Source organism: Triticum aestivum, chromosome 3A, assembly GCF_018294505.1.
Source record: "Triticum aestivum cultivar Chinese Spring chromosome 3A, IWGSC CS RefSeq v2.1, whole genome shotgun sequence".
Lineage (NCBI taxonomy): Eukaryota > Viridiplantae > Streptophyta > Magnoliopsida > Poales > Poaceae > Triticum > Triticum aestivum.
This window is the reverse complement of record NC_057800.1, coordinates 124,184,770-124,212,568: the sequence shown is the minus strand read 5'-3', so window position 1 is coordinate 124,212,568 and position 27,799 is coordinate 124,184,770. Positions and strand designations below refer to the sequence as shown.

The following is a 27,799-nucleotide window of genomic DNA, read 5'->3' as shown; positions in this document are numbered from 1 at the left end:
GATCTGGCCACCTGGGCTGCGCGGGCACCGCCGGGGCTGCCGTCGGCGGGTGGTCCGGTGCTGTTACGCTGGGGCGGCGGCCCCAGGCTGAGGCGGATTCGCTCTCTTCTCCCCGGAGCGGAGGCGCGTTGTGGTGGCTGGTCGGGAGTTGCGGCGGATGTGCGGCGGCGTCCCGGCGGAGGCGCTGATGTCCCTGGCCGTGAGGGCGGCGGGGATGTGGCGGGTGGAGGCGGGCGCTGGTCTCCCTCGACCAGGGGCTGCGGTGGACGCGCCTACTAGGCGGCGTGGTGGTCTGCAGATGGTGGCGCGGCGGCATTCGGTTCCCTTCTCCACGGTGATGGCCCAAGGTGGCAGCTTTGCCTCCCACTTCCAGTTTGCTGAGCTCCGGGGATGATGGGCGTGGCCAAGGAGAAATCCGGCGCGGCTACGACTGCGGGCAACGGCGACGCTCGTGGGTGCCGTCTCCTCCCTGGAGGCGTTGTCATGGCCATGCCCATCCGCTCTATTGACACCGGAGGAAACTCTAGGCTCGGTTCACCGGGCCAGGCAGCGGCGGCGTATCGGCGCCGTCCCCTTCTTGGAGGCGCTGCCTAGGTGCTTGGGGTGTCGTCCGGGGACGCGGCTGGTGGGTTGCCTCGCTCGCCTCGGCGGTGTGGCTTGGGGTGCAGGGCTGTCATGTGCGGGATGTTGTTGTGGACATGAGCATCCGGGGCGCTATGTACTCCATCATCGACGCCTCATCGGCGACGTCTTCTTCGAGTCAGACTAGCTCCCGCTGTCCACTGGCCAATCTTCTAGGCACCATCGGTGGAGAGTGCGTTGATCTAGTTTGGTTAGGTGATTTGTCGTGCTATGAGGTGTTTGATACCGGGGGACGCGGCCTGTGTGCTCTGTGTCCGTACTTTTCGCCATTGTTTGGCTTGAGTTTGGGCAAGGGTGTTAGTTGCCGATGTTGTCATGGTGGTTGTGGGTGTTAACCTCTCGGGGTGGCACATTGCCGAAAGGCGTTGTATCAGCCGTCTTGGCTCTTCTTCTATGAATATATGATACGCATGCTTGTGCGTATTCGAGAAAAACTATTTTATGCCACATGTAGATTGGTAAGGACCTTTTAAGAATGTATGATGCTGATGTTGTGATTTTCATAAGATGCGGAATTTTTCCAAAGCTGTAGTTGTGTGGTAGGTTAACTCACTGGCAGTATATGTATTTGGTTTTGAGTGAAGATCTGATGCATGCCTTTGTTCTTGCAGGCTGAACGTTGCACTGCCTGTGGCTGCTATTTCACCCTCGAAGCCGGCCAACATGATGTAACCTGTCAAGATTGTATGTATGAAGCCGTGTTTGCACGGCGTTGAACTTCTCGGGCATCTTTTCTCTATGGCCCGCATTAGGCTTTCACCAATTACCAATGCCAGTATAGACAATTTCAAGTATGATCCAACAAATTTAGTCCTCAAATGCCAGCCTAGTTGGGTTTTAGAGAACACTGTTGCTAGTCTGTTTTTTTCTTTTCTTGATGAAGCTTATTTTGGAATATATATTTAAATTTATATTGTTATGCAAGAAAATATGCTTTGATCTTGTGATTTCCTGATGCAATGTCAATATGGCCTAGCGTCTGACATGTGGGCCTGGAAACAGTGGCACCACCTAGGGCCTGACATGTGGGCCCAATCGGTCGGATTGGCTGTTAAAAGGGGTAGGTTGGTAGATTTGGGCTTTAGTGCTAATTGTTTAAACCAGTTCCACTTCCACTCCACCACTCCCTAGCTCCATCCATGGCGTCGCTGACCACCAGCTCCTGCCTGCTCCTCCTCCTGGCGCTCCTCCTCCCCCTCGCCGCGGTCGCCGTGCCGCGCGGACACCGCTTTCCGTCGCTCCAGCTCTCGCCGGTCAACGCCTCGGAGCCACCCACCGCCTTCTTCGAGGTGGACCGCCCGATCCAGCCTCCGCGCGGCAGCGTCGGGCCCTGCTCCGCGCTGCTCCTCTCCGGCTCCTTCGGCTACACCTACGGCCGCCCTCCGGCCACCGCCGCCTACGCGCCGCCCGAGTGCCTCGCCGCCGCGCGCGCCGGGGGCGGGTCGCTCGCGCTCGCGGTGCTCGAGTGGAGCGCCGACTGCCGCGGCCGCCAGTTCGACCGCATCTTGGGCGTCTGGCTCTCCGGCGCCGAGCTCCTGCGCAGCTGCACCGCCGAGCCGCGCCCCAACGGCATCCTCTGGTCGGTCTCCCGCGACGTCACCAGGTACGCCGCCCTCCTCTCCGAGCCTGGCGAGATCGCGGTGTACCTTGGCAACATCGTCGACAGCACGTACACCGGCGTCTACCACGCCAACCTCACCCTCCATCTTCACTTCCACTCCACAACTCCGTCACCGCCGCCAACGCCGCACGCCGATTTGATCCTGCCCATCTCGAGAAGCCTGCCTCTGAACGACGGGCAGTGGTTCGCCATCCAGAATTCGGCCGATGTGCAGTCAAAGAAGCTCGCCATTCCGTCGAACACCTACAGGGCGGTCCTTGAGGTGTTCGTTTCGTTCCACTCCAGTGACGAGTTCTGGTACACGAACCCTCCCAACGAGTACATTGAGGCCAACAATTTGTCCAGCATTCCTGGCAATGGTGCGTTTCGGGAGGTTATTGTTAGAGTCGACGAACACGTCGTCGGTGCTGTTTGGCCGTTCACTGTCATCTACACCGGTGGTGTCAACCCGCTTCTCTGGCGGCCAATCACCAGCATTGGCTCATTCAACCTACCTACCTATGACATTGATATCACGCCATTCTTGGGCAAGCTCATGGACGGCAAGGAGCACAATTTTGGGTTTGCTGTGACCAATGCATTGGATATGTGGTACATTGATGCCAATCTGCATCTGTGGTTGGATCACAAGAGCAAGAAGACAGTCGGGAGCTTGATCAGCTATGATGCAGCTTCGTCGGCAAATGTGGACTCACAGTTCAGCGGGCTGGACGGGCGGTTCGTGACGAGCGCAAGCCGGCATGTCTCCGCCACCGGGTGGGTGGAATCGTCGCACGGAAAGGTCATGACAACTTTCTACCAGAGATTCAGCTACAAAAACAGCAATGTGTATAGCAAGAGCGGCAGTGAGCAAGTGGTGAACCAAACGATCGACGCCAATTCAGGTGTTTCCGCCACGAACGGCGCCATGCTGCTGCTCTCAGAAGAAGTTCACCAGGTCTTCCCACTCTATCTTTTCTCTGGGACCTCGGACGAAGTGGGTGATGAGTACTCGCTGGTTTCGGTTGTCAAGCTGGGCATCAATGAGAAGAGGGCCTCTGGTGGGGAGCAAGGCTTCTCATACAGCTCTCTGCAGAATGAGCAGTCGGCACGCGGTAGTATGAGGGTGAAGGGGAATTTGGTGACTTCTGGGTCCGGTGAGAACCACCAGGTGTATAAATATGTGGGTACCGATGGATGCTACTTCAGAGATGTCAACAGCAAGAACTACACTGTCGTTTTCGACCACTCTGGTGACTCGTGCTTAAAGGGATCATCACGAGTTAATGGCTCCAGATTGCCCTCCAGTTAGTTTAGACGATCTGTTGATCGAACTGTACTGCAAGTTAGAGAATAAGATTGCATAGGCTATCCTGTGCCTCGTGTGGTAGGTAGAAATATTGGAAATTTCAATTTAGACTTACTGTTTTCGAATGTATCAGTGACACTCTTAATTTGGTTCGAAATGATTCTGCTCTGCACAGGTTTGAAATGAACTGTACTACAAGTTACTACTTATTAATCAAGCTTCTGACATTGTTACTGGTTACATTACATTATTTTCTGCATGTTCACAAGCATCTGATCGGGTCTCATTTTGGCCTTGCTGCGTCTGTTCCAATCTCCAACTCAGTCGCTCATGGCTGGAGAACGGAGAGCAATTTATAGTCGCAGAAAAAAAAGAAGCCCTAGCCCCTCGAAAAGCTCTCTTGAGTGACACGGGGAAGAACAAAGCGTGCTCACAAGATGGATGGGTATTGCAATATGCAGTGCTGGAGGTGTTCTTCCAGTTCATTCATAAAAAGATGTTCATATCTCCTGAGCAGTGGTGCAACGCTATGGGTGGAGATGGAGGCGGATGCAACTAATTTGCTCACATTGGAAAACGAAGTGCTACCGCTCCATTGATGTGGTGGTTTTCCAGCCAGCTCCTTTCTTTCTGAGCCTTTCAAGTTCCTTTTCTACAGAACGAAACTTCTGTTTGCCGCACGTTCTTCGCTGAGCCCACTTGTTGCCTTCAGCAATTCAAACTTCCGCTGGAGACTTGGCTTTGTCAGTGGAAATTCCAGGCAGCACCGACTTATGCAGCGAAGGATGGTTACCTTTCTCACGCCACCTCGTAGCCCCCTTGGATTATGCCCTTCTGACTCTTGACTGCTAGGATTAAGCTTGCAAGCTGCACTGTATACAGACCTTCTTACTTCCCATGTGAAAAGAGGGGGTAAGAAGGAGCATATGTTAAAATCCCAAATTCTAATTAGTGCAGCTGCACTTTTTACGGTTCCGGAGCACACACCCTTCCCAGCCGTAGGATCTTGATCGCGAGTCTCAGTTGTCGGCCGGTCGGAGAAAATAAATGCGGATCCACGACCGCATCTCTCTGTCACGACCCACTCCTCTCTCAACCGGTCAATCCCCACGACCTCTCTCCCCCTAAGCGCATCTTCCTCCACGCCCGACCACCTCCCTCCATGCCACAGCCACAGCCACCTCCCACGCTGCCCCCGCCCCAGATCGCCGCCGACGTGGCCCCACCTTCCTACCATCCCCAGCCAACTCCCTTCCCTGCCTCTAAACAACACCGGCCGTCCACCTCCCCTGGCGCGTCGATCCGCCTCCATCCATCACGGTACATCACCGCCATGGCTAGATCCGCGAGATCCGCTGCGCCACGCCTCCACCGGCCTAGCCTCGCGCTGGCGCCTCCACCGAGTCAAATCCCACGCTGGAGCCCCCCAACCTTCTTCTCCGCCGACGCACCTCGGTCGGCAGCGAATCATCCCCTGCGACACGGCGCGGCCCCGTCCCAGACCGGCAGCGAATCATCCCAGCTCTCCTTATCGGCATCGTCCTGGGCCCTGCCGCGTCGATCTCTGGCCGGGTCCATGCATCCCGCGGCTGAAGGTCCCCGCCGGATCTGGACCCTTCTCGTCCAACGACGACAACAAATTCTCCGGCCGGCCCCAGAGGATTCCAACCGGCGAAGGGTCCCTGCTCGCACGCCCCTCGAGACCCCTGCAGTCCAGAACTCCCTGGCCACGCAACCTAGGAAGGATCCTCGCGCAGCATTCCCAGAGCTGTGGGTTGGATCGAGGGCGTGGACACGACCTGCTGGGTCTGATGCGGGAGGGTGTGGTAGACTACCGATCTGCTACACAACCCGGCAGGAGGCTCCTGGTTAACATTCTGACAGCGCTGCTCAGGTTGTGATACTCACTGCTGCTGCTGATGTGGTTCTTTGAGGCGGATGTTGGCTGGGTGCAATGCGGACAAACGTCGCCAGCCCAGGAAGCACTGGATGGGTTTTGACAATGTTCAGGGCATGGATGATGCCAAGCAGAAGCTTGTCAAGGTGAATATGGTCTCTCTACTTCTCACTCATGATTGTGTTTCTGTGATGTTGATGATATGCCGAGATTCAATGCTGATCCGGAAGTGTCCAGAACTTCCCCAAATGCATGATAGTTAGTTGTTATAAATGTTGGCGTGAGTTGCCTAGAGATCCGCCACTGAGAGAGCTGCGTTTGTTTCACCCGAAACTTGCCCAACTCGGGATAGGTAGTAGCTAGCGATACTGATGCGAGTTGCCCCAAGATTTTTTTAGCAACAATTTTATTTTAATTTGCATAAAAGCTGTTATTTCCAATAGGTTTTGTTCTTGTATTTTAGGAGAACATTGGGGCCTGGAATATGGATCATAGGTGCTCACATATAGATAACCAATGTGTATGACGTGTCTCCTAGGTTGTTGATTTGATTAGTGTTGTACTCGCTCCGTTCCAAAATGTAAGACCACTTTTGACACGACGATAGTGTCAAAAATGATCTTACATTTTGGGACGGAGGGAGTAGTAGTTAAAAACATTTTGCATTTTTAAATTGGAGATATACCAGGAAGTAGAGGGTTGATTATAGTACCTTTTTTATGTACTGAATGTAGTTTTTGTACCTTTTTTTTATGCATTTGAGTTCCAGCCAGAAAGTATGCTTTCTTTCTAGTCAACGACTTTGCACTAACTTGCCTATAATGCGAGAAAGTTGCCTACAATAAATTTTCTAGTATCTATGGGAGATTTGTGAGTAGTTCTATGTTGAATTATGTGTTTGATCAGGGGAATTTCACATTGGTTTGATTTTTGTGTTAGTATATGCACTATGCTATATAAAGTGTTCAAGACTTGCCCAACTCATGATAGTTAGTTGCTAGAAATGTTGGCGCAAGTTGCCCAGAGATCCGCTCCTGAGAGTGTTGGGTTTTATTTCACCCAGAACTTTAAGCTTTAAAACTTGCCCAACACATAATAGTTATTTGCTAGAGATGCTGGAGCGAGTTGCCCAGACATATTTTTTAGCAATAAATTGATTTTCATTTTCACATTGCTATTTCCAATAGAATAAATTGCCTACATATACACATTATTTGCCTCATAATGCCGGATAGTTGCCTACAATAAATTTGAGAGTAGTTCTGTGTTGAGTTATGTATATGATCAGGGAGATTTCACATTAATTGTGCTATATAAGCTCACCGCACCAATAATTATGTTATAGGTTGCCTTACTGTAATGCCAAGTTGCCTTAGTTATGATAGTTAGTTGCCCAGAGATCGGCGACATATGTGGGGTGACGATTTTGAGCTGGAAGTGTTCAAAACTTGCCCAACTCATGATAGTTACTTGCTAGAAATGCTTGCGCGAGTTGCCTCGAGATCCGCCACCGAGAGTGCTGGGTTTTATTTCGCCCAAAACTTTAAACTTTAAAACTTGCCCAACACATGATAGTTATTTGCTAGAGATGCTGGTGCAAGTTGCCCAGAGATATTTTTTAGCAACAAATTGATTTAATTTTCACATTGCTATTCCAACAGAATAAATTGTCTACATATAAATATTACTTGCCTAGATCACCTAACTTTCGTATATATTTTGTTATCCACTAATTTGATACACCGAAATAACTTCTTTAGGTCCACCAAACAAGCAGAACATTTTCGGTTGTAGCATAATCAACACCATCAGTTTCTGGTACAAGGCATGTCTATGTGGTCACCTTCAGCAGCTCCTTGCTCCTCGGCTTCCACCCCATCATGGCTAGTCCGTCGTTGCAGTACAAGACGGAGTTGTCTGAATAACAATCACTAGTTGTCTGGTACAAGATGAAAGTTGCGTAAACAACAACCACTAATAGCAATGGGATACTCGCTAGTCATATTAGGCAACTTAAATATGATGTTAGGATACTCGCTAGTCATGTTAGGCAACTTAGAGATGATGTTATGCAACTTTAAAAACGACATGATGTGTTTCCTAACTTTTGCTTCATGCGTTGCAGGAAGGGGGCACAACACCATGGAGGGGTTGGGAGGGTGGGTGGGTACTCAGTAGTACATAGTTACCCAACTATAGCTCACAAGATGTCGGACAAAAAGGCAACCACAAACGAATGAGAATGTAGCTAAAGAAGGCCAGAGAAAGGAGCACCTGTAGTTAAATTGCTCTCATAGCGGTTCGTCATGAATCTCTTCTCTTTTGGGCGGGATTACTTGGTGCGAGCAGAGATACTTGGAGAGTGATGCAACCAACGGACGGTTCTGCTTAGTGACGAAGCTGATCACCTCCCAGCTGGCATCCTTTAGCTTAACAATGAATGGTTTCTCTCACATAGATTTGAAATATGTGTTCTCACAGTAACAAAATATCCTATTTTTTATTCTAATGTCTTGTTTCTTATGCAGAAGGTACGATCGATAGGCCCGGATTGGTGAGGATCAATTACCCAAACATACATGGACACCCCAAAGGCGCCTGCACTACTGGACCTCCTTTTCTTTCTTTTTTGTAAACTCGGGAGCTTCTAAGTTGCACATGACTGATGCATAAGTCGCACAAAAGTGTCCATAGAGTTGCCTGTCCGAACCATTTTTGTGTTGCTGTACATTTGCCCTCATCTTTCTACATGTACATGTAACTCTCTTTGTTTTCCCTTTTCCTAACTCTCTTTGTTGCCTCTGATGTACACAAAACTCGCTTAAATACACACCGGAGTTGCTTACCAGTAGCAACTCCTTTGATCACCTATAAGAGTTGCAGCTAGACCTGTCCCACCGAGCCACTGATGCTTTGTCCTTTTAAAGTTGCTTTTAAATCAGGAAGAAAAGCCACCCAAATTTCCCAACAATCTCTTCAGAGCGCCACTGATGAATGGATTTTTTGAGTGATTTTGTGGCCTTGCGTTGAGAGAGAGCGGACGTGGGGGAGTCTGTTTATGTGAGGCCACGCTTGCGGAGGGGGCACGTGTACCTTTTTGGGACATAACTGGGCAGGGTAGTTACCTTTTTGGTGGTGTGCCCGCGGACGCTAGCCAGCAAACGGGTGCTGGCTAGCCGCGTCCTGTTAAAATTGCTCTTTGCCATATCACCTCACTACTTAACAGATCTTTTTTTTTTGCGAATCACTACTTAACAGATCATCCACGGTTCAGATGCATTAATTAACCGCAAATGATATCTGGTACGAATCATTTCTTCGATAGCACTAGTACTTACCTTGGAATACGAATTTCGGTACCAGTACGTAGCTGCTTCTGTGCATCCGTACATGGCGCCAAGAATTAATTAACCGCAGGCAGGCGTACGCTCCCTATTTCAGATCGAATTAGCTGGTGATACCGAGAATATATTCTCCCATCTGCGGATCCTCGCTGTCCATCATTCCTCCCAACCTGAGTGCCGAGATTGTCAGCGGGCAGCTTGCAGAATCCTCGCCATGTTCCGAGCTTGCTGGACGCGACGGGCCACATTCCATGAGCGTCTCCATATATACATACCTCCACATCAAGCAAGCCACTTAGATCCCCGCAATATACAAATGCGTACGTACAAGGCCAACACTGGCACTAGCTGATCACTAGCACTTCTCCATCCATCACCAGGGAGATCGATCTTGCAGCTAGCTGTTGCACTTGCATTGCGGTTCCTCTTTTTAGAGTTGACATATCTGGATTAGGCATTGCGTGCGGTAGGAGATGGCGGGAGGACGCGTGAACTTGGCCGTGGCGCTCTTGTTGGCGCTGCATGGGCTGCTGCCGCCGTCCGCCCACGCCGCCCTGCAGGACGGGTTCTACGGTGCCAGCACCAACTGCACCGTCGACGTCGAGGCCGTCGTGCGGGGCGTCGTCGAGCGGCACGTCTCCCGGCTCGGCGACGGCGGCTCCGGCGCCGGGCTCATTCGCCTCCACTTCCACGATTGCTTTGTCAAGGTATGTAACGAACGTGAGGAGATAATCTTTTGTGTGTGTGTGTGTGTGTGTGTGTGTGTGTGTATGTGTGTGTGTGTGTGTGTGTGTGTAGAAACTGATCTAGCAGCGCTCTGTTGATGCATCATTACTTACAGGGCTGCGATGGTTCCGTCCTCATTGATCCGAGCCCCGTCAACCCGGACCCCGAGAAGGCCTCGCCGGCGAACGGCGGCCTCCGCGGGATCGACGTGGTGGAGGAGGCGAAGAGGCAGCTCGAGGCCTTGTGCCCCGGCACCGTGTCGTGCGCCGACATCCTCGCCTTCGCCGCCCGGGACGCGGCCAACGTCCTCAGCTCCGGGGCGATCAGCTACGACGTCCCCTCGGGCCGCCGCGACGGGCTCACCTCTGACGCGGCCGACGCCAGCCAGAGCCTGCCGCCGCCGTTCGCGCAGCTCGGCGACCTCGTCCGCGCCTTCGCCTCCAAGGGCTTCGGCATTGACGAGCTCGTCGCTCTCTCCGGCGCGCACTCCATCGGCCGCGCGCACTGCTCGTCGTTCGGGGACCGGATCCACCCCGCCGTGCACGAGACCATGGACCCGAGCTACGGCGCCGACATGCGGTCGCGGTGCCCCGAGGACGCCGGGGCGGGGGAATGGGTCGCGCAGGACCAGGCGACGCCGGGGGACCTCGACGGCCGGTACTTCGAGAACGTGCTCGCCGGGAGGGTGCCCTTCAGCTCGGACCGGGCGCTGATCGACGACGGCGAGACGAGGCGGATGGTGGAGGACAACTCGGGGGACCAAGGGGAGTGGGCGGCCAGGTTCGCTGCCGCCATGCGGAAGATGAGCGAGCTCGCCGGCACCGGCGAGGGCGAGATCAGGGAGTTCTGCCACGTGACAAACAGAGGCTAGCGACGGGGGCATCGTCCATCACGGTCAATCATCAGTCGTAAAAAGAAAAACTTGGTTTTATTTATTTATAGCTTTGTTTTCGTATTTTTTGTTGATACATGTGATTGTGGAAAATCATTTCTGGGTGAAAATATCGTGGGAACGACTCTTCAGTGTCGGAAAACAAAAACCCTCGAGTGGCCATAGCAAAAGGGTTGCGACGGGATACAAAATTGATGCAAATTTAGCGTGGACGATGCACGTGCGTTGCAATGAGATACTATAAAATTGGCGCAAATTTACCGAGCATATATTAAAGAGAAAATTAGGGCAAATTTACTGAGGACATATTGAAAAGACGAGGCGGATTGTGAAAGACAATGTGAGGGACCAGTGGGAGTGGGCGGCCACATTCACTACCGTCATGAGGAAGATGAACGAGCTCAACGGCACCGGCAAGGGCAAGATAAGAGAGTTTTGCCACATGACAAACAAGGACTAAGGGACGGGGGACATCGTCTATCACGGTCATCTGGATATTATATATTTTCAAATTTGCTAGTTTTTAGTTTGATCTTTGATGAAATCAATTGGTGTTCAATCGTTTTTTTGTCCGCCATCTATATGTTGAAATTCATTTTTTTAGGGGAATGTTGAAATTCATGCTATTCCCTTTCTTTTTACCTATGGGCTGGTTGGTTGTTACCGAGCCGTATTTTTTTCTCTGATAGACCAGTTAATTTGCGTGCCTGGCGTCTTCCGGTCGAGCGCCCCTTCATTTTAAAATTTTCCTTTCTCTTCTTGTAGCCGCCTTTTTCTCTTTTTCTTTTTTTTCTTTTCCACGATGATAGCTCAGAGAGATAGAAAGGGAGAGACATGACGATTTTGATTTGGACCTCTCCTTCGCTGCTCATTTGAGGGTTCGGTGGTGAGACGTCTGGAGCTCTTCAGGCAGTTGTGGTTGGTTTCATCTCTCCTTTGTTCCTAATTTCAATTTATTTTTTCGTTGCTCAGATTTGTGAGTTGCTCGTGTGTTGTGATGTAGGTTTTGTTAATGCTCTCTTGTTAGATGCATGTGTTAGTTTCTCCGCAATATCTTGTCCGGTTCTATTTTCTGCAGCTAGATTTTAAAAAAGTTCACTAACTTGAGAAACGTTCGCGGGTTTGAAAAAGTTCATGAAATTCAAAAATGTTCACTAACTTGAGAAAATTTCGTGAATTAGAAAAAGTTATCAGATTTAAAAAAATAGTTCACAAAGTATTAAAAAATCAACGCTAAAAATTCATGAAAGTTGAAAAAAAGTTTGTGGGATTTAAAAAACTTCACGAATTTGAGAAAATTTCACGCATTCAATAAAAAAATTTGTGCATTGTATGAAAGTTATGTATTTAAAAAAGTTTATACATTGGAGAAAATCATGAAACAAGAAAACAAAAAGACCGAATATAATAAAAATATAAAAGAGACTAAATGCGGACGTGAAAGTTTTGGGAAGCTTCATTTCACGAGCGAGTGTGCGTTGCGGTCAGCCACTAGGTCAGACTAAATGCGGACGTGAAAGTTTTCGATTTCTCTTTCCTTTCTTTGGGCATGATTGTATTGTTGCCCCAGCCGTCACTATGAGTACGATTTCAGATGTTGTTTGTATGGATCGTTGATTTATCCATAAAGCGGAATAAAAGCCTATTTCGAGAGCGTGCGTTGCGGAAATGAAGGAAAAAATGCAGTCACGAAAGAGAGAAAAAACTAAATGGGCCGGTTTCTCGAATAAGGGGGGTGCGCGGTGAACTGCGACCGAAACTAAGAACAAAAAGAGAGGTCCAGGTCCGTCCGCTCCGACACGTTACCAGCCCACCAGGTTTGCGGAAAGGCCCACTCGCGTTCACCTCAAGAGGAGTCCCGAGACCGTCGCCACCTTAACCCCGATCATTCGCACCGACCACATCCTCATCGTCTCCAACCTCGGCGAAACCCTAGCCTAGCCCCGCCGAATCGCGAGTCCCCCCGAAGCCGGAGCAAGCCGAGATGTCCCGCACCGGACCGATCGCCCAGGACTGGGAGCCGGTGGTCGTGCGCAAGAAGCTGCCCAACGCCGCCGCCAAGAAGGACGAGAAGGCCGTCAACGCCGCCCGCCGCGCCGGCGTCGACATCGACATCGCCAAGAAGCGTAAGCGTCCCTCCGGGCCCCGGCCTTCCAAACCCCTTTCTCGGAGTAGAAATAAATCGCTCGATGCGGTGGTGGATTTGGTTTGGCCGCGTAGTAGCTGGTCGTCCTCGAGTAGGCGCGGGCTTTTTCGACAGATTGGCGTGCGATGCTGCGAATCCTAGGGCGTTGGATTGAGCCTCCTTGATTTTTGGGCATAGGCGTGTGGTAATCCGAATAATGTTCATGTTTCACGCGAGGGTTTTCGGTAGAATGGATTCTTTGGCCTTTTATTCAAGGAGGGTGAATTTTTAGGAATTTTTGGAAGAATAAATTGTCTATTTGGTTTAGACGACTAGTGCACGTTCTTGTTTGGTTATTTGATAGTGCCAAGCACCTTATTTTTTTTTGAGATTTTTTTTCTTTTACGATTCACCTGTTTGATGTTGATGATGCAGCTTTGCACTGAATCTGAGGTTATTACATACGGTTAGTCAGGTTTAATCTTTGTAGTCTGTATATTGCAGCAGTGGCTCATTGATTGCATCTCTGATGTGATTATGCATTCGGATTTGGTACTGCACAAGTGCACATTAAAATATCAACACTCTTTTGCAGCATGTAAAGTCATCAAACAGTGTTGATAAGAACCTGTGATATATTGGGGCGAGATCTGTATAAGTAGAATGATTTTGCATTCATACTATTCACAGCAATGTTTGTCCCTTTTTTCGGCGATGTGTGGGTTGAGCTTGGATTTGAAAATTACTGTGTTGGTAGATCCATGTTATATTGATCTTTTCTGAATTATAATCAGAATTCTACATGACTAATAGAAGTGTTAATTATGCTTTTAGTGCACAATGCACACCTCATGTGCCTAGTTCCTAGTGCACACCTATTGTGTTTAAGTGGGGATTATATGATCCATATGTTTTAACTGTTTATTTTTGTGGATAACGGGAGTTAGTGATGTCTGTTGTCTTGGTTACCTTCGCAATAAAGCACTTCATGCCAACATTGAACAGTACTTTCTTGCTCATGTCGGTTAAGTGGTTGCCATTGAAGAGGTTTAAGGCTTTAAGCTTGTCATGGAATACCTCTATCTTTTATGATGAGTTATTTTTCTAGTTTTCTTATGCATGCTATGGCCATCATAAATGCTTGAACATGATCAGTATATGATATCTTGTATCATAGACGGTGCTGTAAAAGACAGGCTTCATCATATGATCAGAATATCTATCTGTGCATATCTTTTGCACACTTTTGTTGAGATATATGAGAGTTTTATATATTGCTTTAACTTGGATGACATTGTTGATGAATGCAGATAATGCTGGGACAAACAAAGCTGCTCATAGCACCACATCGCTCAATACAAAGAGGCTTGATGATGATACAGAGAATCTTGCTCGTAAGTTCCTTACACTTTTTACTTCTATATATGTTTATTTAAAAAAAGGAATAACTGCCTAAAATAGCTGTTTATTGTCCAATCATTTTGTTTATATGATGTGTGTGTATGGCAATCATTTTTTTATGTGATGTGTGTACGTCTCAGTTAAATCCAATAATAATATTTGTGAAATATGGCACAGCTTTTCTCCTTTTGGTAAAAGGAACTATACATGAGTATGCTTGTTAGTTGATCAGTTTACCTTCTTTCTCGTGCGTTGACATGCATTTAGTATATATCTACTTATATAGTAAAGCATGTTGTGCTTGCTTGAGTGTTCCACAGTATTGAGGCAACATTTATTCCTAATTGATCTACTATCATGGACTCATGTCTTACCCAATTGTTCGATTAATTCTTTGAGGTTTGGAATAAACATAATTTGTTGTGGTGTACAAGTCAGTTTTTTCTTAGTTTCTACTGATATTCTCTATCTGTGGCCAATTCAACTGTTAATCACAAGGAAAACAAGTTCCTCTATAGTGTACCTGTACTGTCCTTTCAGAGCAAATTTGCTAATTAGAAGCCGTGCGTATTCTGCTGCATTTGATTTCACATTATGGGTTGTGCGTATTCTGTACTTTTAGGGTTGTGTTGTTAAAACTTAAGTTACATTATAGGAATGCTACTGTAGGAAATTTTACTTCCTAGGAATTTGAATCCTTCAATGGTCCTTACTTTTTCATTGTTATTAGTGAATGTCAATACAATACACATCTTTTATTGCTTTGTAACCATTGGGGGTTACCTTCAACAGATGAGCGTGTGCCGTCAGACCTGAAGAAGAGCATTATGCAGGCTAGAACGGACAAGAAGCTCACACAGGCACAGCTTGCACAGGTATGAACCTTACTTCACTGCCAACCTGAAATCTGTAACATCTCTCTGCCTTCATTCCCTAAGACACATTGTTTTATTACCAGCTGATCAATGAGAAGCCACAAGTCATCCAGGAGTACGAGTCAGGCAAGGCTATCCCAAACCAACAGATCATCGGCAAGCTGGAAAGGGCTCTTGGCACAAAGCTGCGAGGCAAGAAGTGAAGCTGCGTGTGCATCTGACAGGAGTCGAGGCTTTCAAGAGAGCTTGGCTGGGCAAGTTTACCGCTAAATAAAGCTTGTCTACTAAATCATGCGACTTAAGAAAACCCCGGAGTTTGGTATTTCGCTCAGGTTTGGGTGAATGTAATTATTAGCTTCTGTGAACAACTCTGTATCTGGGTTTCGTTTCGTCAGCGTGTCTTCGTGAATGTGAACTGTTCTGAATGCCTGAACCTTTATATAACTTGTCTCTGTTGCCAAATGTCTCTGCATCAACACTTATTTGCTCCTGCGTGTTTATTTTTATTTTTTGAAGACGATGAGAGTTTGCGACTCGGTTTGTTTTCATTTCTACTAGTAGGATGGGCCCTTTTTGGTTTGAGCGTTTTGAAAATACATGAACATGAATTGGATGCGATGGCATGTTCAATTCTAAATTTCTAATAGAAGAACTGAATGTGCGATAAGATGTTTTGGTCGTGTCACACAGAAAACACACAATTCTTTCTAGAAGAACTGAAATGGCATATTAAGTGCATGACATATTTGTCATTGAAAGAAAGAAAAATATCTATGAGAATCTTCTTTTAAAAATGAACTAGATTATGGAGAAAAATCACTGTTCGCAATACGGAGAACATACTCCCCCCAAAATTATTTAAATTCTCTGGAAACAAAATATCTCTAAATTTCTGATACTCCCTCCTTTTTTTTGTTAACTCTGCATAGAAGCTTTGTCTTGAATCAAACTTTCTGAAGTTTGATCAAGCTTGTAGAAAAAATATTAGCATCTAGAAGGAGTATCAAATAGGTACAATATGAAAATATATTCGATGACAATTCTAGTAATATTGATTTGATACTGTAAAGCTTCATGTATTTTTCTACAAACTCAGTTAAAATTTTAAAAGTTTTAATTTAAATAAAAACTAATATATGGGGACTAAAAAGACACGGAGGGAGCATAGAACTCTTTTGAAGCAAAGAGGTCCTGAAATGGCAAAGCTCTATTTCTGCGGTTTGCCGCGCGCGGCGGCGACGGCGACGGGGACGGGGGCGCGGCCTTCCCTCCCTCCCCCCTCCGAATCTAGCCACCGCCCATCGCCTTCGCGCGCGAAATCCCCTCCCCCCCTTCGCGCCGCCGCCAACCGCACATCCCGGCAGGAACCTACCCAGCTCCGCCGGGACAACCCCCCAGCTTTCGCGGAGCAGGAGGCCAAATCCGGGCAGCGGCTGCCTCTCCCTGCTCATCCACCCATGGCCGCCGGCGCATAGCTCGCCGGAACCAGCCAGCGCACGCGCGGCGTCCCGCCCTCCCCCACTTCCGCCCCACCCGGCATGATAGATGGCCAGGCCGAGCCCGCCCTGAAGCAAGGCCCGACCGGAGCTAGCGCCTCCGGGCCGGCCGTGCTGCTCGTCCCTCGGCCTCGTCTTGGTTGCTCGTCTTATTCTGCCCCGCTCTGAGAGACCGCGGCGGGTGTCCGAGGACGGCGTCGGCGTGTCCAGCCAGCGAGTGGCCGCCGGGAGGCGCCCGCGTCGTGGCCATGGGTGCCGCGCGGCGGGGGCTCATGCTGCTCTTCGTCCTCGTCCTGCTGCTCCAGGCGCAGGCGTGGGCCGGCGCCGCTCCGCTCAACGGCGAAGGTAACTCACAATGCCATCACAAGAGAGATCGATGGATGATCCGCGACTGACTGGTGTGGGTGTGCTGTATTCTGCAATCGTGTTCATCTGCTAGGATTGGCTTTGCTGGAGCTGAGGGCGAGGGTGGAGGGAGATCCCCATGGAGTCTTCCATGACTGGGATCCCACGGACAACAATCCCTGCAGCTGGTCCGGCGTCCAATGCTCTGACGGCAACGTGGAGATTCTGTAAGTCTGTTCTTTTTTTTTTCCTCTATTTTTTCTTTCCAAATGTTGACGCAATGCCTCCACATGATTATTTAAGTGCCGAATTTTGTAATTGCCCACATTGTTCAAATCATATTTGTGCCAAATTTATGTCAGGAAATAGTTTCTTTCCACGTTTGAAATTAAGATGTTTGCAAATCATTTGTGCCAATACGATTAGCTAAGGTAGTGTATTAATTGTGCATCATGTACTTGAGTTCTTATTTTCTTCAACATATAGGAATTTAACAGGTCATGAACTGGCTGGAACCCTCGCACCTGAGATTGGAAGCCTACAACGCCTAAGATCACTGTGAGTATTTTAACTACACTTATCTGGATTATAAGAGGTTAATTTAGAATCCCATTGTTTGGTGCTTATTTCTATATAATAGCTTATTCGGTCAGGATAATTCTGAATCACAAACGGTTGCATTTGCAAGCATTGCATGTCGCACTTGCAGCCTTACTGGTTTCGAAAAATCATGCAAAAAAGCATGGACATACATTACACTATATATCATGTGCACCTAGAGACTTTCATTTAAAGTTATGAGTTTCTGTACTTTTTACAAAAATGAAAGGACACAAAAGAACCACATCGGGTACTATTCACTTATCTCTTGTTTATTTTGTAAATGTCGAAAATGATTTTAGTTTTTGATGAAAAATTCTAGATGCACCATTGCACCTACGTTAGCAAGCGTTTGCGCAAAATCTTCTTTTGTTTGATCAATATTATTTGAAATCCATGTGTTGGGTGATATTGGCTTAATTCTTATTTCTGTCTAGTTTACTTCCAAAGAACAATTTCCATGGGCAAATCCCCAGAGAGTTTGGAGGGTTATCTGCCCTTGAAGTACTGGATTTGAGTGCCAACAACTTGGATGGAACAATTCCAAAAGAACTAGGGACGATGCCACTACTCAAACAGCTGTAAGGCCAATTGCATCATTTGTGATCTCTTCTTTGCTTCGTAGAATGAAGTACCATTGTGTTTCAGATCACTTCACAACAATCAGTTCCAAGAAGGCGTCTCATCTTTCAACACACAAGATGGAGCTGCTGAGCAGACATGCTGCTTGAGCAGAAAACTAGGTTGCTGGTAAGTGGCTACATGGATGTGCCCGGCGCTACTTTTGTGGTCACTCAACTCAGCGTTCAAATACTCATAGGTTTCATTTCTGAAAGTTTTATTTCACATCCTAACAGATCTTCGTTTTACAGGCTGGGGTCTAAGAATTGGATTTCTTTCAACGTCCTCCGTGGGAAATATTGCAACAATCTACCAAGTAATTTGGCATTTTCAGGATGTAGACTCAACACTTTTTGTCTGATGTGTTACACATCATTAAACAATTATATTTTGTCTGTCAGGTTTTACCGAGTCACACATAATGCAGAATTTGCAGTCCATAGCAAGTGCGATGCGCCGCAGGCTGCTTGGTGAAGCTGGCAATCTGCCTGCTCTTTCAGGGAATAATAACCTGGAAAATTCAACAGGAATCCAGAGACCTGCTGATGTTCTATCTCTAGGGACTGGTTCATTTCCTGCGTTCCCAAAGTCGGATGGCCAAATCCTGATGCCTTCGGTTCCAGAATCCATAGAGAATGTTGATGCTGCAACACCGAAGCAGGTGCCTGCCGAAGTGACCCAATCACCCGATAAAGAGTCATCCGGTGCGAAGTATGACATTTGGACTTACGTCCTCATATTTCTAGCTGCACTACTGCTCATTAGCCTGATTATTGCGCCAATCTTGGTCTGTCGGAAGCGAGGGGATGGATCAATAGCCCCCTGGAAAGCAGGGCTAAGCGGCCAACTTCGGAAGGCATTTGTAACAGGCAAACATTCTAATTATCCTATTGGCTTTTATTTTTTATGAAGTCAATATATCTCATGAAAGAAACATAAGAAATACATGCATAGCCTGACAATATTTCATGAACATGTGGGTCTTCTGTGATACAATTTGTATTTTAGATGCACCGGATATTCTTACTTTGAACTGGCACATGATCAGCTCAGGACGCTTGTGCTTCCATTATATTTGTTGAGATGCCATTGCCTCCAGGTAATACAATTTAACGTTGGATAGCTCAATTTATTTCATTCAGGTGTTCCAAAGCTAAACAGACTAGAACTCGAAGCCGCTTGCGAGGATTTCAGCAACATTCTCAACGCTCTGCCTTTCTGTACCGTGTTCAAGGGGACATTATCCAGCGGAGTCGAGATCTGTGTTGTCTCCACTGCCATTCCATCGACCAAGGAGTGGTCCAAGAGTTCAGAAACGTTCTTCAGAAAAAAGGTGACTCCGAACATCTTCTAGTAGTAGCCAACAATAAACAACAGTTGTAGGTAGTAAAAAACGTGAATTCTAGTAACCTTTCTAACCACCCCATTCCCTTGTGTAGATAGATACATTGTCAAGAGTCAACCACAAGAACTTTGTCAATCTCCTTGGATTTTGCATAGAAAATAAACCCTTCATGAGAATGATGGTGTACGAGTATGCTCCAAATGGAACTCTTTCTGAGCATCTTCACCGTAAGGAATTTTTTCCGCATTACCTCCTTGCGCATAAGCTATGTATGTTGTATATATGCGCCTGCAAACTGAATTACTAGCCTCGCAGTCAAGGTGTTTGAGGATCTCGACTGGGCCGCGAGGATGAGGATCATCATGGGCCTGGCGTACTGCCTCCAGTACATGCACCATGAGCTCGATCCGCCTGTGGCGATAAACGATATACGCTCCGACGCAATCTTTATGACAGATGACTATGCTGCCAAGGTATCCGTTTGAAGGAGATCAGTTTTCATTCCTCTTCTGAAACACGGAGACAGTGGAGGCATGGTTCATCAATCAGCTACCACACTATAACTAACAACCATTGATTGAGTTGCAGATTGCTGATGTTGGCATGTGGAAAGAAGTCGCGGACAGAGCAAACGCCGCAAAGCAGGACGGCAGCAGTCGCTCCGAGCCTCCTCCCGATCTCGCGGCCAGCGTCTTCTGCTTCGGCACGCTTGTGCTGGAGATCATATCCGGAAAGCTTCCTGAACAACCAAATGGCCATGAACCGACCTGCATCTGGGTATAACACGACGAACAAACCGCGCAACCCCAAACTTCCAAACTTAATTTCCGACAGCATTGCATCGGTACAAATGTGAACTTCTTTTCTGCCGCGCAGGCTGCCGAGCATCTCAAAGCCAAGAATTACGCCGAGCTCGTCGACACCGTGCTCGAGGAACACAGGGCCAACGAGCTGGAGGCCGTGTGCGAGGTGATCGAGGGGTGCACCGACCCCGACCCGACGCGGCGGCCAGCAATGCGAGACGTGACGGCGAAGCTCAGGGAGGTTCTTGGCATCTCGCCGGAGGCGGCGGCGCCGCGGCTCTCGCCCCTCTGGTGGGCCGAGCTCGAGTTACTGTCCATAAAGTCGACCTAGTAGGATGCTGCTGCTGCTGCTGCTGCATATCTATACCGTTTGTTTGGGTGGGCACCAACGTGCCGTGCCGTGTAACATCATGATCCCTCTTGATCCTACGAACAATTTCGCTGTAAACTTTGGCTGAGCGCTGTGATCGCCCGTGCAGGGAAAAAGGTTGTAAATGACAGATGTGATGCAGCTACTGATCTAATTGCACATGTTGATCTTTACTCAAGATGAGGGAATACCATGGGCATGTACTACTGAGCATTTATTTTATTTTTGATTTTTATTGGTGTAAAAATGAAATCGAACAAGTGCCTGGTGCTACTACCTACCATGTGATCCTTCAGTTTTTAGTTTCTGAAATATGACACCTGATTCAAAGCTCTGGTGATAAGCTAGGTCTAGCCAATGCATGGTTTAAGCTTTCCATATGACAATTCATCCATTTCAAACAAGTTCTTTTCTTGCCTGTCTCTCTGTTGCTCGGCGAAATCGTGCACCAAGTATTCAGAAGCTACTCACCCAATCAATCAATCAATCCTTTTATGATTTCTCCTATCGACAAGCAGCCAAATATTATTAGTAGAAATTATGTAACACATTCAGGTGTTATTTTTAACCTACTCCCTCCGTTCCAAAATACTTGACTTCCATTTGTTCAAAAATGGATGTACCTATATACTAAAACATGTCTAGATACATCTATATTTTGACAAATGGGATGCATGTATTGTGGAACGGAGGGAGTAGCTTGTTGCGACCATGACCTACAACCACACCAAATTGGACATTCATGTGTGGCAAAAAAATGAAACAAAAATCAGCGTCAAATTTATGTCCAATCGATGAGTATCTTGATGCCACAGCCAGACAACAATGGCGAGAGAAATGTCGTGCGATTGACATGTGGATTTAGCAGGCTAACCGCACACATGCGCCGATCACATGGTCGGGGAAGGAACAGCTCGATCTCGTCTATGGCTGAAACATGCCGATTCCGTTGTCGAAAATATACCGCAGAAACCCATGGGGAAGAACTGGCCACGCAAGGGCAGAACGGGATGGATTGGATGTGGGTTACTGATTAATCAACATCTGAATGTGACATGAGTTTCAAGAAAAAAATAGATTGGATGTGACATGGTGAGTGCTGCATTCTCTGTATAAGTTTCAGCCAACCAAATATGGCACCTGACGTCTGTGGCAAGAGACTAAACTAGGGTCAATGTCCTGGAAGCTTCTTACCGCCGTCCATTTGTCAGCTAAAAATGAAAAAGGTTGGACACCTATCGCCAGAATTGAGAGAGAAAGAAAAGTACCACCTGAATGCATATGTACAGCATGCGTGTGGTCAGTTGCATCCAGATCAATGTAAAACTGAGAATTATTTTAAGTCAAAAGTCAATGTAAATGAAAAACAAAGGAAGAAGCAAAGGGAGGTTGGCATCAGTTGCATCCAGATCACGCAAGATGTGGAGCAACCACGGCCAAACCACCCCAGAAACATATGCTTCATCACATGCCTTGTTGCACCCTCAACTCGGCAAACTGGTCGATTACGGAAAACCTAACATCTTTGATCGGAGACATCAGCCGTGATGGCCACATGCGCGGCCCAAGCTAAGTGGTCACCGGCCCAACACCTCACCCACCCCACACCTTGTTAAACAAGCCAATCATGGATATGACATTCAATTACTACTATTCACATAATGCAATGCACCAGCAGCGGTTCCCATCACGAAAGGCACATGTAATTGTTGCACAGAAAGATGGAAGGCTGGGATGGAAGGCTGGGATGTGTGGATAGATTCATTCAGAGCAGGCCGGTGAGGCCCCCCTGCCTACAAATAGCACCAGAAACCACAGCCATCCAACGCAACGTACCCGGCTTATTATTAGGCGGCCTGTTCCAGCTCCAAAGGGAAGGGCGAGCCAAGCTCCTGGCCTCATGTCGCGAGGAAAGCTCTAGCCACCGCAGACTATTCTTCCCTCCCACCATCCTCTCCTTCATCCTTGGAGGATTCTGAGAAAACAGACCAGTCGTGTATTAGTTTTCCCCCCAATCACAGCGCGCTCTCGCCCTTCACCTCTCCTCCCTCTCGGGGAGGGAGGGACACAGAGGCACGAAGTGGCGCAGAGTAGACGCTTGTAGAACAGCCAATTTACCTCCACCAGCTTGCTGCTGCTCTTGTGCACAGGAATCCGATAGGATGGAGAGGAAGTCCACCATTCTCATGAACCGGTACGAGCTTGGTCGTATGCTCGGGCAAGGCACCTTCGCCAAGGTGTACCATGCGCGGAGCCTTGCGACCAACCAGAGCGTCGCCATCAAGGTCATTGACAAGGACAAGGTGTTGCGTGTCGGCATGATTGACCAGATCAAGCGGGAGATCTCCATCATGCGCCTGGTTCGTCACCCATACATCGTCCAGCTGCACGAGGTCATGGCCAGCAAGAGCAAGATATACTTTGCGATGGAGTATGTCCGGGGCGGCGAGCTCTTTGCCAGGGTAGCCAAGGGCCGGCTCAAGGAAGATGCTGCAAGGAAGTACTTTCAACAGTTGATAGGGGCTGTGGACTTCTGCCACAGCCGTGATGTCTATCACCGGGACCTCAAGCCGGAGAACCTCCTCGTGGATGAGCATGGAAACCTCAAGGTGTCCGACTTCGGGTTGAGTGCCCTCAAGGAGTGTCAGAAGCAAGACGGGCTGCTGCACACAACGTGCGGCACACCTGCATATGTTGCGCCGGAGATAATCAACAAGAAGGGCTATGATGGAGAAAAGGCAGACATATGGTCTTGTGGCGTCATACTTTTTGTTCTGCTTGCTGGTTACCTCCCATTCCAAGACTCAAATTTGATGGAGATGTACCGGAAGATCAGCAAAGGTGATGTCAGGCATCCACAGTGGTTCAGTTCTGATGCCCGGAAGATTCTATCCAGGCTGCTCGACCCAAATCCAAACACTAGGATCACCATGGACAAGCTGATTGAGCACCCGTGGTTCAAGAAAGGGTACAAACCAGCAGTGATGCTGGGAACACCAACACCACGTGCCTCAAAGGATCTTAATGATGTCCAGGCTGCTTTCAGCACTGACCACAAGGATGGTGAAGGCAAAAGGGCAGAACAACCAAATGGCGCACTGAAGCCAGCGAGCTTGAATGCGTTTGACATAATCTCCCTCTCCAAAGGATTCGATCTTTCTGGCCTATTTGAGAAGGACCAAGAGCAGAAGTCGAACTCGCGGTTCATGACCCAAAAACCCGCATCAGCAATAGTGTCAAAGCTGGAGCAAATAGCCGAGACAGAATCCTTCAAGGTGAAGAAGCAGGACGGACTGGTGACGCTGCAGGGATCCAAAGAAGGGAGGAAGGGGCAGCTTGCGATTGATGCGGAGATCTTTGAAGTGACTCCATCCTTCTATGTTGTTGAGGTGAAGAAGTCGGCAGGAGACACATTGGAGTACGAACGGTTCTGCAAAATGGGCCTACGGCCTTCTCTCAAGGACATCTGCTGGAACGGTCCGTCAGAGGAAAAGCTTCCATCAGTATCGGAGTCAGTACCTCCAACTCCGTCCTCCAAGTCGACCAAAAGAAATGTCATTTAAGTGTGATATCTTCCGAGCTGCAATTACAATCTATTCTCCTCTCTCTTTCTTCCCTCCTCAAAGAGCTGAGACTTTGCTCACTTGAGTATCAAGCTTTAGGGCTCTTTGTTAATCCTTTTTGCAGTTTCCCTTTTGTGGTAGCAATTGTAGTATATGGATTTCCTGTTTTGTTCACCAATAGAAGCACAAAAGGTGACAGTAACACTCTTACAGTTGTTGCTCTGGGACAAGCATACCATCACCTGCAAAAAAAGATCTTTTAAGAACCAAAGACAGTATAGGATGATTAAGTAGTTTCAAGTAAAATAATAATATCATAAATCACCGTGGCTGATAGCATAGAACAGATTCCTCTCTGTGTCATATTCCCGGTATGTTGTCTTGCGACTTGAGTACATCCTACTTGTTATGAAGTTCTAAGTAAAATACAGATGCATTAAACAAGTAGCACGGATTTGATGGAGAGCAGAAATAAAATTCTGAAGTGCTCAAAAATTATTTATTTACGTGTTATACTGAAATATACTAAAGCAGAAATAAATTACGGGACCAATATTATATATAACCTGTTAACCATCAGAGTTGCTCGTACAAAATAATCAACCTCTTCACTTGGTGATGTTACAAATGCATGCAACTACCAGAAATGAATGATTCTGGCCAAACAACTTAGGATAAGAAATCTTCAGCAGAAACAAACCACAATCAACTTACATATAATCAAAATCATGTGAAATATATAAAGTGACATCACCAGGAGTCAAAGAAGCAGAGAACTTTATCTTTGTTGTCCATACACGGAAAATATGAAATCACGCTCTTATGATGACATTATTGACTTATTGTTCTAATTGAGTAAACATTATCAAACCAGTTGACTAAAAAACAACAAACTCCAAATAAAATTTGAACTGCATAGTTGGATGACCTTTCACCCAGCCAAACTTCTTGATATAACTTTATTTGCGACAGATCCAAACCTGGAAAGAACCTTGAATCAAACTTGACAGAGGCAGATTGTATTGGAGAAGTCCACAGGGTAAATCAAGAATTAGATAGTTTATAAAGAGCCCTTTTGCGAACCTGAAGACATAATACTCGTATGTATTTGAAGACTGCCAACATATCACCTACTCAAGCAGTTACACTAACAATTATTCATAGCCATTAAAAAAAACTCTCCATGATACCATCAAATCTGCCGTGGTCACTGAAATCACATAGAAAGCAAGAATGATACCATGGCTCCTGAAATGCTATAGCACAGATGTTATCAAGGAAGTGGATAATGTCCATACTAAGATCAAGAGTGTTCCAAGACCTGGTCTAGAAGGAAACCTACATGGTAAACACACAAACATTTAGCTGTCTAGTTGCTATAAAGAAGTGTTTTTCCATCGATTTTAAATTCACCCTAGTTGCTGCAAGAATCTGATAGAGCAACAACAAGAACCTAAGGATCCTAAAAATCCCTTGCAACCTATGTTTTTAAGGCGGTAAGGCGAGGCGAGGCGCTGGGGGGGCGCCTCACTGCCTAAGCGCTAAGGCATAAGGCGAGGCGACGCCTTAGAGACTTGTAAGCAACAGAATTAAGTAGAATTTGGTAGGCATTAGGCAACTAGGCATACAGCCATACACACCTTGCAACTGATGGTTGTAGAGCCCATATAGTTCTGGAGAGGATGGAGAATCTGCAGGAGAGGATGGAGAATCTGCAGGAGAGGAGGAGGAGGAACTGCAGGAGAGGAGGGGGAGGGGGATCTGCCGGAGAGGAGGGGGAAGCTGCTAGAGAGGAGGGGGAGAAGCTCAGATCCAGCCTGGGGGTGGGGGGAAACTGAAAATGGTTACAGGTCTCTCTCTCTCCCTCTAGTACCTGTTGGCGCCAAAACAAAGTTTCCCGCCCTTTCCTTCCCTCCCGGTTATCTGTTTCCCGCCTAAACCACCCAGCTCTGTCTAAGGCGTCCTTATTTGCCTAAGGCAGGCAGAGTGGCGCCTAGGCGGACGCCTTGGACGCCTTAAGGACTAAGGCGGACGCCTTAGACACACATGTAAGGCAAGGCCGACGCCTTGCCTCCTGGGGGCGCCCTGACGCCTAGGCGTCGCCTAAGCGACGCCTTAGGGACGCCTTAAAAACAGAGCTTGCAACATGAAATAAATGTAGTTTTCTCCATTGTAAGATCAATTCACGGAACCCTTAACTGCAAATCAAGAATCCCTAATTGTGTATGCTTATACTTGGCAAAAGTTGATCCTAAGCATCACAGAATCTCGACAGGAAAAAAGCCCCAGAGTGTTTATATGTTACTTCAATCTGTGCATACTGTTGAAGTAAAAGAGAAAAACGTTTATAACCAGGAGAATGCTGCAAATCAGGTTTTACCAGTAAACTACCTATAGTTTGATTAGCAGTTCTGCCAAATTACCATATGAACATCAGACAGAACAACATTAAATGCTTTTCTGATAGAACAAATAACATGTAAAGCATCGCGATCTCACGCCTGGACAAAAGTGTAATATTATTATTCATCAGGCCACAGTTGAGCAGGTGGATTAAAGCTCGCAGCATTCACAATTCACATGGTAAAAAAAAAGGATGGTCATGGGTTCATGTCATCACAACACATTACATATAACAGAATAAGTGGAACTACTATTTTTTTCCCCTTTCGCGAGTGGCAAGCAACATCGCGAGAACCCTAACCAGCAAAGGCGGCCCCTCCTCCGAGGTCAGGGCTTTGCGGCGGCGACGGCGCCCGCCGGAGACGCGTCGGCTGCTACCAACACAGCGGAGTCGGAAGAGGCTGCAGCCGCTGCTGCTTCTGCCGCGGCCGACGCCTCCTCCTGCTTGCGCTCATGGTCGAGATACATGTTGATGGCCTTGGTGCAGATCACTGCGTTGACAGATGCGTTAAGCCCCGCTGGTTAAGGCATATGAGTACAGGAATGTAAAACAGAGGGAGCAGGATGCGCACCTCCGGCGCCGATGAAGGAGAAGAAGCGGAGGACCGTGGTGGAGGCTTCGCCGGCGGCGGACATGGCGGTGAGGGGAACTAGCCGGAGGTGCTTTGGACTGGGCTACGATTTCCGGGCCTTGTTTTCTTTTCGGGCTATGTTTTTTTTAGGGGTTCGGGCTATGTTGTTTGTGGGTGCGACCGTGAGAGATACAGAGATGGGCCATGGCATGCAGTCGGCATTTCTTCGCTTCAACAACTTCTAAATGGGCTGGACACTGGCACACCGCCCATTATGACACTGAAAATTGCGTTTTTCATTTACTATATTCCAGAAACGATGTTAAAAATAAGAAGAAAAAATCATGTATTGCCAAAAAAATAATGTACTTGGATATAATAAATGTTCACATATATGAGATGAAATTTACTCATGTTTAAAAAAAATATACCTGTATACAATGAAATATTCATGTATTAAAAATCATTTATTTAAAAAGATTTATTAATGTATTTCTTAATATATTTTTATATTCTTTGAATAAGATCATGTAAGCCCAAAAATAATATCTGGAAATTAAATAGTAAGCATAAACAAAAAAGGTAAAAAAGTAAAGAAAAAAGAAACATAAAATATATGGTAAAAGAAAGAAAATAATAATAATAAAAGAAGCAATATCTGATCCATTCACATGCTCTTTAGACAAAATGCAGACTATTTTTTTTATAAAATGTAGAATAGGATCTGCTATTGGTTTGACCTCTACCCATATTTTGTTGTCAAAATTTTGCATGCGGATTGGCTAATATTGGCAAGAAAGTAACATACAGTGGACCCCTGAAAGGATTGATATAGTTGACTAGAGGGGGGGTGAATAGGCAACTAACAAT

General features: G+C 47.2%; 7 protein-coding genes across 12 annotated transcripts in view; 6 read left to right on the top strand and 1 right to left on the bottom strand.

Moving 5' to 3' along the window:
* The window catches only part of LOC123060624 (F-box protein At3g07870), an 11,606-nt gene extending 10,022 nt beyond the window's left edge, over positions 1-1,584 (top strand). For all 4 annotated transcript variants that reach the window (XM_044483409.1, XM_044483408.1, XM_044483410.1 and 1 more), the window contains one exon: positions 1,254-1,584. In XM_044483409.1, coding sequence (XP_044339344.1) covers positions 1,254-1,358 — 105 coding nt within the window. In that variant the 3' untranslated portion in view covers positions 1,359-1,584. The remainder of the gene's footprint in view (positions 1-1,253) is intronic.
* A 133-nt stretch (positions 1,585-1,717) lies between these two features.
* On the top strand, positions 1,718-8,315 carry LOC123060625 (peptide-N4-(N-acetyl-beta-glucosaminyl)asparagine amidase A). 3 transcript variants are annotated; one of them, XM_044483412.1, is made up of 3 exons: positions 1,718-5,594; positions 7,574-7,891; positions 7,977-8,315. In XM_044483412.1, exon 1 carries the CDS (start codon positions 1,782-1,784, stop codon positions 3,552-3,554), a length of 1,773 nt encoding a protein of 590 aa, XP_044339347.1. In that variant the 5' UTR covers positions 1,718-1,781; the 3' UTR covers positions 3,555-5,594; positions 7,574-7,891; positions 7,977-8,315. The 3 variants fall into 3 exon arrangements, with proteins under 3 accessions (XP_044339347.1, XP_044339348.1, XP_044339346.1); XM_044483413.1 differs by lacking the exon at positions 7,574-7,891; XM_044483411.1 differs by having other exon boundaries at positions 7,574-8,315.
* Positions 8,316-8,682: 367 nt separating this feature from the next.
* On the top strand, positions 8,683-10,534 carry LOC123058113 (peroxidase 2). The gene is made up of 3 exons (XM_044480937.1): positions 8,683-9,499; positions 9,634-9,984; positions 10,066-10,534. Exons 1-3 carry the CDS (start codon positions 9,266-9,268, stop codon positions 10,387-10,389), a joined length of 909 nt encoding a protein of 302 aa, XP_044336872.1. The 5' UTR covers positions 8,683-9,265; the 3' UTR covers positions 10,390-10,534.
* Positions 10,535-12,257: 1,723 nt separating this feature from the next.
* On the top strand, positions 12,258-15,273 carry LOC123060622 (multiprotein-bridging factor 1a). The gene is made up of 4 exons (XM_044483403.1): positions 12,258-12,536; positions 13,846-13,929; positions 14,729-14,811; positions 14,895-15,273. Exons 1-4 carry the CDS (start codon positions 12,395-12,397, stop codon positions 15,012-15,014), a joined length of 429 nt encoding a protein of 142 aa, XP_044339338.1. The 5' UTR covers positions 12,258-12,394; the 3' UTR covers positions 15,015-15,273.
* A 770-nt stretch (positions 15,274-16,043) lies between these two features.
* On the top strand, positions 16,044-20,569 carry LOC123060619 (protein MALE DISCOVERER 2). The gene is made up of 12 exons (XM_044483400.1): positions 16,044-16,652; positions 16,747-16,879; positions 17,139-17,210; positions 17,690-17,833; positions 17,901-18,002; positions 18,125-18,189; positions 18,275-18,742; positions 19,016-19,206; positions 19,313-19,445; positions 19,534-19,691; positions 19,807-19,995; positions 20,095-20,569. Exons 1-12 carry the CDS (start codon positions 16,556-16,558, stop codon positions 20,350-20,352), a joined length of 2,010 nt encoding a protein of 669 aa, XP_044339335.1. The 5' UTR covers positions 16,044-16,555; the 3' UTR covers positions 20,353-20,569.
* A 1,645-nt stretch (positions 20,570-22,214) lies between these two features.
* On the top strand, positions 22,215-24,382 carry LOC123060620 (CBL-interacting protein kinase 5). The gene has a single exon (XM_044483401.1). The coding sequence runs from the start codon at positions 22,554-22,556 to the stop codon at positions 23,952-23,954; it is 1,401 nt and encodes a 466-aa protein (XP_044339336.1). The 5' UTR covers positions 22,215-22,553; the 3' UTR covers positions 23,955-24,382.
* Positions 24,383-26,456: 2,074 nt separating this feature from the next.
* LOC123060621 (uncharacterized) lies at positions 26,457-27,070 on the bottom strand. The gene is made up of 2 exons (XM_044483402.1): positions 26,930-27,070; positions 26,457-26,848 (listed from the first exon to the last, which is right to left on the bottom strand). The coding sequence occupies exons 1-2, from the start codon at positions 26,991-26,993 to the stop codon at positions 26,685-26,687; spliced, it is 228 nt and encodes a 75-aa protein (XP_044339337.1). The 5' UTR covers positions 26,994-27,070; the 3' UTR covers positions 26,457-26,684.
* Positions 27,071-27,799: the final 729 nt, after the last annotated feature.

Bases quoted from the DNA above. Each gene is read 5' to 3' on its own strand.
- LOC123060625 (XM_044483413.1), top strand. From the start codon at position 1,782: ATGGCGTCGCTGACCACCAGCTCCTGCCTGCTCCTCCTCCTGGCGCTC.
- LOC123058113 (XM_044480937.1), top strand. From the start codon at position 9,266: ATGGCGGGAGGACGCGTGAACTTGGCCGTGGCGCTCTTGTTGGCGCTG. The intron at 9,500-9,633 runs GTATGTAACGAA...CATTACTTACAG, and splicing joins TCCACGATTGCTTTGTCAAG to GGCTGCGATGGTTCCGTCCT. The intron at 9,985-10,065 runs GTCGCTCTCTCC...GCCGTGCACGAG, and splicing joins GCTTCGGCATTGACGAGCTC to ACCATGGACCCGAGCTACGG.
- LOC123060622 (XM_044483403.1), top strand. From the start codon at position 12,395: ATGTCCCGCACCGGACCGATCGCCCAGGACTGGGAGCCGGTGGTCGTG. The intron at 13,930-14,728 runs GTAAGTTCCTTA...TACCTTCAACAG, and splicing joins TGATACAGAGAATCTTGCTC to ATGAGCGTGTGCCGTCAGAC. The intron at 14,812-14,894 runs GTATGAACCTTA...TTTTATTACCAG, and splicing joins CACAGGCACAGCTTGCACAG to CTGATCAATGAGAAGCCACA.
- LOC123060619 (XM_044483400.1), top strand. From the start codon at position 16,556: ATGGGTGCCGCGCGGCGGGGGCTCATGCTGCTCTTCGTCCTCGTCCTG. The intron at 18,743-19,015 runs GCAAACATTCTA...TATTTCATTCAG, and splicing joins TCGGAAGGCATTTGTAACAG to GTGTTCCAAAGCTAAACAGA. The intron at 19,207-19,312 runs GTGACTCCGAAC...TCCCTTGTGTAG, and splicing joins AAACGTTCTTCAGAAAAAAG to ATAGATACATTGTCAAGAGT.
- LOC123060620 (XM_044483401.1), top strand. From the start codon at position 22,554: ATGGAGAGGAAGTCCACCATTCTCATGAACCGGTACGAGCTTGGTCGT.
- LOC123060621 (XM_044483402.1), bottom strand. From the start codon at position 26,993: ATGTCCGCCGCCGGCGAAGCCTCCACCACGGTCCTCCGCTTCTTCTCC. The intron at 26,849-26,929 runs GTGCGCATCCTG...CTGTCAACGCAG, and splicing joins CTCCTTCATCGGCGCCGGAG to TGATCTGCACCAAGGCCATC.